Source organism: Squalius cephalus (genome assembly GCF_949319135.1).
Source record: "Squalius cephalus genome assembly, chromosome: 18".
Classification (NCBI taxonomy): domain Eukaryota; kingdom Metazoa; phylum Chordata; class Actinopteri; order Cypriniformes; family Leuciscidae; genus Squalius; species Squalius cephalus.
The window spans coordinates 13662080-13672799 of record NC_137139.1 but is presented as its reverse complement, the minus strand read 5'-3'; the positions used below and the strand labels follow the sequence as shown (position 1 = coordinate 13672799).

General features: G+C 36.7%; 1 protein-coding gene across 1 annotated transcript in view; it reads left to right on the top strand.

Annotated features, from left to right (window-relative positions):
• arhgap46b (Rho GTPase activating protein 46b) overlaps positions 1–10720 on the top strand; it is a 67120-nt gene continuing 56400 nt past the window's right edge. The window contains exon 1 of the mRNA XM_079848901.1: positions 1–175. Within this exon, the coding sequence (XP_079705027.1) occupies positions 162–175 (14 nt within the window). The 5' untranslated portion in view covers positions 1–161. The remainder of the gene's footprint in view (positions 176–10720) is intronic.

The following is a 10720-nucleotide window of genomic DNA, read 5'->3' as shown; positions in this document are numbered from 1 at the left end:
GAAGAGGGCGGGGGAATAACCCACTCCAATGTCTGCCCCAAACTCCAGAGGGACAGAAAGCCTGAAATCCACTTTCACAGGCTCAGTGCAGTCTGCTCAGTTTCTGCCAGAGGACACATCTCACTGCTTTCACTCTCATTCGTCCAAACAATGTGAGGAACATGGCTGACAGAAGGTAAGATGGATCATTTTGCTGAGTTGTGAATACATGTTGCAGTTGCACAGTGCAGTTCAGCCCTGTTTGCTGAGAGAGAGTGGCGTGGGTAACTTTGATATTTAAACAATGTTTGTTCATTTTAAACTGTGGCACGATACTGGGATGTAACTTCATCAGACGACAGTGTTGCTGGATTGACAAGGTGTTATTCACGGGATGTGATGTTGCCACACAAGTGTTTGTATGAGCAAAGTTCACTAAAAGCTACTTTGAAACCAATTATGATGTTGTTCTCCGATTTGAAAGTGATTTATTTGATGTACGGTATTAGCTAACTTAATAACTCTTAGTGTCATCATTCCATGAGAAGTATACTTTGTTTCGTGTCCCTCATGAACATGAAAACACTGACGCTACCAATGCAAAACTGACAGCAACTTTTACTACAGTATGTCCTAATGTGGGCATTTTGTTTACCAAAAAAAAAAAAAAAAAAAATTAGATTTATTTTTTATTTGTTTTGTTTTATTCTCTTTCTCCATGTTGCTTATTAGGCCTGTTTTTCTGATTTTTCCTTGCTATTAGCACTTAATATTAGCGAATATGTTAATATTTTGATATAAAATATATGGAATAAAAGCTTTTAATATATAATTTTACACTATAGTGAGCATAATACTGTATTATAAGGACGTCAATTTGGTTCCTCATGTTAAGTATCAACCTCGTCATCATTATTATTAAATTGATCATCCATTGATGATAAAAATGTCACTGACATCATTCTTCAAGGACATGTAATTGGCTTTTTGTTATTTTATCTTATATTTTGATTATCAGTAAGGGGTGATTTTAAATACAATTTATGAAAACTGGATTTAAGTATTCTTAAACTGATATATCAGCATTAAATTGCATATTATCAGCATAATACACACTTTGTACAGTCTGGACCTTGAGCAAGTTGCTAATAATGATAAATTAACTGTAAAACTGTCAACCCTGTTACCTTCTACCTTGTTACTTTAAAAAAAACATTACTTTTTGTCATTTTTTTTTTTTTTTTAAATTTGCTTCACAATGCAATTTATTAACATTTAAAGTCATTTTGTGTCTGATTAAATACTTAAATGCTTAATGTGGATCAAATGTAAACACCTGAATAGGGGTAGAGGATATACTCAGTGCACACGGCGGAAACACTCGCGCATAAAGCCGTCGCTCATCACGAGTACCGCCTTGAATAGTCAAATAATCACACTTGCGTGGCAAAATGGCCGTCTTTGCGAGTATCTTCGTAAACATAGAAATTGTTTATTCTGTAAGACACAAAATGTGTAAGACATAGCCTACAACAAATTATGTCTTAAGTGAACGTAAACAGTTGAGAAAGAAAACGCATAATCATAAGACTCATATTGTGATATAGGCTAAGATTTGTCATGTCACCCAGCCCTCTGTGATCCATATTAGATGTGCAGACCGATGATGGATTGATTAGTCGGGGGCGATAGATGAACAGATGCGATGCGGCTGCTGAGGGCCGGTCCAGTGTCGGCTTCCAGGTGTCAGACTTAATGGAGTTAATAGGATGGATTTTGACATGTTTTATTAATCATGTTGCAATGCCATATCCCTTTGCGTTCTCAGAAGACCTCTGAAGCCAGGACAAACACTGACAGCTTTTCTCAACTATTGAAATATTCACAAAGCCATATGGATGGAGTTACTATTAGACGGGCCTCTGGGGACTGAAAGTTTAATAATGTGTCCCAAATTCCCAATTACTCGCACACTTAGTTGTCCATGGATCGACTAATTATGAATTAGTTAACTAAAGGATTATTTCAGCCAAAAATGAAAAATGTTCTCTCTCATTTCATTCTAAAATGTTTTTCTTGATTCTGTAAAACACAAAGAGATAATTTGAGGAATGTCCAAGTTGCTGTTTTTCCATACATTTAAAATGCATAAATATCCAGAAATGAGCAAATTAGCAACATAAAAGTAGACCACACATCTTAAAGTGCTATATTACAAGTCTTCTTAAAGGGTTAGTTCACCCACAAATGAAAATGATCCCATGATTTACTCACCCTCAAGCCATTCTAGGTGTATATGACTTTCTTATTTCAGCCTAACACAATCTGAGTTATATTAAAAAATATCCTGGCTCTTCCAAGCTTTATAATGAGTGAATGGTACCCTATATTATGAAGCCCAAAAAAGTGCATCCATCCATCATAAAAGTAATCCATACAACTCAAGGGTGGTTAATAAAGGCCTTCTGGAGCAAAGCCATGTGTTTTTACAAGAAAGATATCCATATTTATAACTTCATAAACTATAATCAGAGTCTATTTCCTCTAACCCAACGCATGACGTATTGACAAATGCGGAAGCGTAGAGGTTTTGCTGAAAGAAGAAAGTCATATACGTATATTATACACCTAGGATGGCTTGAGGGCGAGTCAATTATGGGATAATTTTAATTTTTGGGTGAACTATCCCTTTAATAATGTAAGTTGTGTTGACGTTTAATGTCAGAAACTGAATATTTTTGGGTGAACTTCTTCTTTAAACTTGGATTTGGAAGTATTAAAGCTATGTAACCTTATCCATATGTGCATCAAAGATGTGATTGGGGTAGCTGTGTTAAATTGGATAGTATGCATTGGTTTGTGTCACGTGCCACTTTAACACATCTTGCTTTCTGCTGTTTACTCTGCCAGCACATGGATGTTTCCCATCATCATCATCATCATCACCATGAAACGCATGTTGGGCAACAGTCAACGGGCTTAGCCTATCGTCTCTATGTTGCTATAGCAGCGTTTAACTAACTTTGTAGTTGCTTGAAAGAAATGGTGGAGCTCTTATTGGTTTGCGGTAAAGCCTTAATTACTAGTTGCTTTTTGGATCTCCTCAGATGAAATTACAAATTGGCTTGGCATGGAAAACATCTGAGGAACCCAAACCGAATTCCTCGTCCCTGATGGAAACATCAAGATGTTTCCCTGGTTCTGACCTCTATTAAGAGGTTTTGGCTTTCTGTATTTATTAATATGCACATTTTTATATGAAGTTGAAGTTTAGGAGTCAATCTTTTGGGCAGATGTTGGTTGTGTTTGCCGTTCCCCTGCTTTGAGACTTAATAAGGAATGGCAGAAAGATTGTTGAAAATGAAATGGCCATTTGTGATAGATGTGGGCCAGATCAGATGGAAAATGAGTTTGTGGGTGTGTGTTCAATCCAAACTTGGCTCAGCTGTAAACTGTAGGGTTTGTGTGTGAGATGATATATATTATCTTGGCCTCCTCCACTGACTTGTAGTGTTAGTCAAACACAACACAAAGCTGCCTCTCCCGGTGGAGTCTTCCTGTTGGCCCGTTTGGGAAACTCTTCCCACTGTGTCCTGCTTTAGAAGACTTTAAACGTGGGACCTTTGTGGGTTTTACCAGAGAACTGGAAATGTGTGTTTCTCAATGTCAGGAGCACATCTCTAACCTGCATGACAATATCAGGCAAACACTGTTGTGTAATGATGATGATGATGACGATGATGATTGATATTTCTTTCACTCTTGTTTGATTTGGCTCGCTGTTTAAATATGAAACAAGATGTTTATTTGAATCTCTCAACAACCACCTGCTCCTGCTCTTGAGTCCAGGCAATCAATAAATATATACAGACATATATATATATATATATATATATATATACAGACATACAGAATGAATTTGTGATTAATGTAGTTCATTTTTAATCGATTTACAGCACATATATATATATATAATTATTTATTTTTTTGTTTGTTTTTTTGTAGTTTTGAAAATGATAAAACTATTTTTTACCAACCTAAGTACCATCTGGTTATCTGTAAAATACACTGTATAAATATTTCTATTTTAGTATTAAAGTGTTTATTATGTGTTTTATAGCTTTTATTTGTATACTTTCCGTTTGTTTTTTGTTTTTTAGCTTAGCAATTTTGTTATACTTTTGTGATTTTTATTAGTTTTTGATTAGCATTTATTTATTGTTTGTCAGTTTTAGTTTTTGCAATATTAGTGCTTAAACTACTTTATTGCCAAAGCACCATATTTAAGTTTTTCATTTAATCTAATATTTATATTTTATTTTATTTCAGCTTTATTTCAAAAGAACTGAATGGTTTTTAATAGCTTTAGTTTTAGTTAACAATAACAACACTGATAGTATATATAGTATTAAGTACACTTGCCTCTGGCAAAAAAAAAAAAAAAAAAAGAGTTGTATTGACTTAAGTATTTGCCTATTGAAATCCGAACAGCGACTTTTTTTGGGGTCTGGCCAGTGTGTATATACACAGTATATGTGCTGATAGCAGTTTTGGATTTACAGGCGTTTTATAAACCGCTTCATCCAGCAGCTGAATGTCTGCAAATCCCTCTGTGTGTGTGTGTGTGTGTGTGTGTGTGTGTGTGTGTGTGTGTGTGTGTGTGTGTGTGTGTGTGTGTGTGTGTGTGTGTGTGTGTGTGTGTGTGTGTGTTTTTTTTACAGTATGCTGTTGAACACATTATTCATAAAAGACTCCTTTTAATACCCATCGTAAATTAATGAAGAGCTCTGAGTATCACTTCACAAACAACAGTAACTCATATCACTCCTACAATCTGTGTGTGCGTGTGTGTATGGCTTCATTGTCACATTAAACTTGCATATGCTCTCTGAGTCACGTTTTAAAGCAGCATTCCCAGAGTAGGTGGGAATCTGCTGAATATTAACCCAATAGCGTTGAAGTAAAAGCGTTTAGCCTGGAGTGGCAGTCATTAAGAGCACAGTAGGGCATGTCTGCGGTTGTCTGAAAATATCTCACAACCCCCACTGAGATGATAGGAAACTGAGCCAGGCAGCGCCGATCTAACCCCGCTCTCCCTCTAGCAAGGTGGGGTTTTCTATGCCAGTTAGAGTCTGCAGAAACTGGCGTCTTCAAAACGGACACGCATTGGCCTGGTAAAGAGAGAGAACGTAGCTATTTTACCAGTTGTTTTACGATAATGAATGCATTACTATTTGATTTGTACGACAATGTGCAATCTTAAGAAAAAAACATGAAGGTCAACCCCTAAACCTAACCTAGCCATGTTTCCATCACAGATTTGTGCAAAACTTGTGCAATATTTTCTAAATGTCGATAAAAAACTATTGCGAAATGACGGCGTTTCCATTAACCGATGTTATGCGACTAAAAGTCACTCCAAAATTCATGGCGACGGATTTTGGCAGGTTTACTTAGATCCCAGCCACCGCGCTAGCCATTATTTTTAATGGAAGGAGACATAGGCGTGTTCCATTAATGGCAAGGAAAGCCTCTTATACTTGGGTGTTTCTCCCTCATATTAGCTTCAAGGTCTTGATAAATTGTGGCATGTCTTTGTTGTTTAGAATCCAGTATTCCCACAATACTTTTGTCTTTTATGAGTTTAATAAAGAACTGTGTCTCTTCTTCTGTCCAAACATTTGTCATCTTTAAAGAATGATTGACTTTTACATACGCCAGGTGACCTATAAATGTGAAAAAACTGTTTGCATTGCAGTTTTGCGAAATACTAATTTTTCAAATTGCCTGAAAAAAACCCTTGTGCGAGTGTAAAAACATGAGTTTTTAGCAAAGTTTCCGTGTTTCAATTAGGCGTATTTTCAATTTGTGCAATTTAAAGGGTAATGGAAACGTGGCTAATGTGGCGTAAGCAGATCGCATGAAAACGTAATGAGATTGTACCAATTTCCCAAAACGGAAAATAAGCATGTATTACCATTAGAGTGTGTGACGACATATACACTGAAACAAATTGTGTAAGATTTACTTTGAAACCATTTTCACAGTGAATTCGACAAGTAATTACAAAGAAATGGCAAGTAACACATTGAATTATCTCTTTCCACACCATTGGTGGTCATTTATGACAGAAAGCTTCCTGTAATTTACGGAACTTTCCGGCAATCCATGTTTTCACTGTTATACGGTATGGGGGCGCTATTACACATCTTCTGAAAGAGTACATAATCTCCGGATCCAAAAACAAGCATAGAAGACGCAGAAACCAAAACAGAAGCGTTGCTTACACACACGTAAGCTAACGCGACCATCAAACATTCAACAGAATATAAATCAAAACTGCCTAACATTTACAAATGAAATGTCGACCCAGGATGAGTTGTAGGACTGTGAAGCTTTGGGGGTTTTGATGGACTTGATTTACTCCATCTGTGTTTTGATAATCGTTCTGAATCCAATCTGGACGTAGTCTTTGACAAAAATGATATTTTTGCATGTTTTTGTTCAAAATGTTGTCAAAATGTAAACTTACCCACAATCAAGTGTTGATTAAAAAAAATGAATGAAGCAAGAATGAATTTTTTATTTATTTTTTTATTTATTTTATATATATTGTATGTTCAGATATTCATACAACAACATATTCTGGGGGCCGTCCAAGTTTTGTGAAAATGATAGAAAATGCTGATGCTGGTTGACAACAAAATAGAAAGACTGAAATAGTATTTTCTTGAAGAAAAAAAAAACTGATAATCTTTTGTTTATAATACATTTTATTTACAAATTAAAAACAAAAGTTTACAGTGTAGAATCAAAATGGACCCTTTCTGCTGTTTTAATAAATGTCCCTGGTCCTATTGCGTAATTCAATGCTACTTCTGTCAAAATCTGATCACATTTGGGCCAACTCAATTTGTAACTAAACTTTGTACGATCTTATGCATTTCTTTAGGTGTTTCGCTTTGCTCAAATACTTACAGTACACTTCAGTGCACTATCATTGTGAATGCTACTTTATGCTGTCTGCATTGAATTTCATTCTGTCCTGTGCTGTGAATGCATTGAGTTTAGTTTACTTGTCCTTCAATGCTGATATAAAACCAAGCTGAGTGATTAAGTTTGACTTGCTGCTGTGACCCTACATGTGAAGAGGCACCATGTGAGTTAAACCTCAAGATAATGCCGTGTTTTTATCCAGTGTGTGACCACAACAAACCTACTGTAAGAGACATTAGCGTTAACTCAATTCTGCCTTTCAGTTGTCAGTGGTCTTTGTGTTTCAGGGGAGCAATGTAGATACCAGTCAGTAATTCACCACATGCTCCTCTCCTCAGATGAGTGAGACTGCACACACACACACACACACACACACACACACACACACACACACACACACACACACACACACACACACACACACACACACACACACACACACACACACACACACACACACACACACACACACACACACACACACACACACACACACACACACACACACACACACACACACACACCTGCCCTGGAGGCTCATCTCTGTGCTTTAGTCTTTTAAGTCCCTTTTAAATCCCTGTTAGAAAGCTTAGTTCAATGAGAGTGGTAGAAATTAAGCGTGATTTTTCAGTATTCCCTAATGAACATGAGACGTCCCTCATCTGTGCTAATGCACTTTTCCGAATCCCCGTCCGAAACACTCACACTTGTCCTCTGATCCACCCCTTACACCCGGCCAGCCCCGCCATGCTGAACTTCCTCATCTGCCTGATAAGAGGGGTCATGACCCCAGAGGACTGTGGACCAGGGCCAGGCAATCCCAAACTTCTGTGTGTGTGTGTTCTCAGATTGAGGCATGTGCTCGGTCAGCTCGGTTTCAGTTACACTGTGATGCAAAAGCATGCACATATTTCTGGATGAGACATCTTTAACTAGTCAATGGAAGGCTCTTCATTTGGTTCATAGTCAATATCCCGCTCGCTCCTAATACCTTGGCAACTGAAATCTCCTTGACAGCTATTGGCTGGATGATGGACTGATGTTGTGATTGGCAGCTGAAGGTCTGGAAAATTGTTAATATGTTAGGCATTGTGCTGCACTGTTTGCTGAGTAAATATGTCACTGATGATATTCTGACCAATCAGTGAGCACTTCTGGCCAGGTGCATGATGGGGACAGTGAAGTCATAGAGGAAGTCATGGGAACAAGCCCTTGAGCAAATGAATTAGGTCACGCTTCTGCTCCTCAGAGTACAGTTTCATAAAGTCCAAGGGATTGTTCACAAAGGATGCGTTCTTGCAAAAATAAATAAGTAAAATAAATTGACATTTTTCTTTTTCTAGCCAGATATTTATTTATTTGTTAGTTAGTTAGCTACGCTGTAAAAAAAAGTGATCAGTTGACTTAACTTAAACAAAAGTGAGGAAACCTGTTAAAATTAAGTAAATAAACATAATGCGTAATTGAAAATGTAGTTATGTGAACTTGACAATTCCACATAACTTAATTTTTTCAATTACGCATGAAGTTTATTTACTTAATAATTTTAAGGCAACAGCTTTCCTCACTTTTTTAAGTTAAGTCAACTTATCACTTTTTTTACAGAGTAGTTTGTTTAGAAGATGAACAGTTCCTTTAGGTAATCAACTTTAGGAAAAATATTAGCATCCGACAAATTTTTTATTATTGAATATTTTGTTACTTTCATGTTGTTTATTTGGTTTGGACTAAGCGAACAACCCTCTCTTGTCAGCTCACACACAGACTTGGCTGGTATACTCGTTCTGAACGGGTGGACACGTACATCTGCCACATCCACCTTTTGTGTCTCTTTTTTTGTTTTCTTGAGGGTTTTTCCTTACGGATTGTGTCAGAGTTTAAATGGTCTCCAGTGACCTCAGCCTGTGTATGAACCAGGTCTCGGCAGTGGAGGATGGAGGACATGTCTGGCCTGTGCACTCACACACACCGTCCGTACCTCTTCCTTCCTGCCCGTCTCTTTTAGAAGAGCGGAGAGGCGTGGATTGAGTAAAAAAAAAAGGACTCCCACAAATAGCTCAGTGGATGATATACTAAAATATAATTTCAAGCTGTTGAATGTCTCTTTTTTCACATCACACATTAGCAGGTCTAAAACTAGGACTACATCACAGGTATATTTTGGAATATATCCTGTCTGGAATTATAAGCCATGCAATGAGAGAAAAGCAGCATTTAATGTAGCAATATAGACAAATGATCTCTGAAAGTTTATGCCATGGTGCTCATGTAGGAAATTCAAGTTTGAATCCAGCTTTTAACATTTCCTGGTTAGGGCTTGGTTGACAATATCAATTTTAATCAACATTCATTTTGATAAACCAATATCGATTCTTAAATCCCAAGATTGAATTTTTTTTCTGATAATGCTGAGAATCACTACTGTTTTCTGTTGATGTGTGAACAAAACTTCACTTAACATTATTTGTAGCGCACCTGGCATCCGTTAATCGCAATAGGATTTGTGCTTTTGTTGCTTTAAAATGTCAAACTCTGTCCCATTCTGCTCAGTTCAAGTGAAGCGACAGCGTGGAGCGCATGTGAACCACTCTCTTCCTCTTTACTACTAGTTATAGCACAAAATAAACATGAATGTCATGAATGAACATCAAAAGGTATGTTGAAAGAAACAGTACAACAATCCCAATCCATATCATGTCTTGTGTAATTATTCAGTGTTTCAACCTCAGAGTGATTTAAAAAATATGATTTAAAGACATTAGATGTCCATAGCGCATAATGTATGAATAAAAATAAATGTATGCATCATATTACATATTCATTGTATTTTTTACTTAACCTGTTAGATATGTTCATTATTTAATGTAGGCTATGTTAGAAAAGTTATGAAAGCCACTGTCATACAATTAATTATTTCATAAAAAACTGCCTTATGTGCAATTTAAATGTTTGTTTACAACATTTGAGAATTTATTTTTACTATATTTACTATATAGTAACATTTACTACATTTACTATACCTGATATATCCAAATTAATAAAAAAAAATCCTGGAAATGCCATGAAAATTTCTATAGTTTATGAAGATTTGTCTAGCTGTTCTCTGCATTAAAATATGTTTTAGGAGTTCAATCTCTACAAAATGATTTAAAAAAAAAAACAATGACAAAAATAATGGGAATTTATTTGTTAAAACGTGTGGGAACCCTCTTGTATATTAACCCTCTTGTGGTCTCAATTTATAACGGTACATAATAATGAAATATTTAAATGATGTACTTTTGGCTGATGACCTTGTAAAAGGGACATTCATGAAGTGATTCCACAGTTCTTCGCTATTTAGACTAACCCTGTGACTAGTTTGCTGTCTATCAAGCCTACCGCTGAATTTCGCAACATAAGGGACTGAAGTATAACTGTTCCCCCTGCATTACCCTTTAACCTCAGGGGCAGGAATGTGGATCCCTGTCCCTCTGAGATCCCTAATCAGGCATCCCGCTCATTAACAGTGAATGGGAACCAGGCTAGTTTCAGTGACAAACACCACCATTGTCCATGGTCAGGGTGTGTGGCAAACACACACGCTAATGCGGGAATGCTAATTCCTTTAATTATGAGTGAGGCCACATTAGCAATAGCGACCAGCTAATTGCTCGAGCATGACTCATCTCTCGTAAATTGAGTGGAAATAAAAACTAGCAACTGAAATTGCTTGTAGTCAATATATTTGTGGGGGAAATGCATC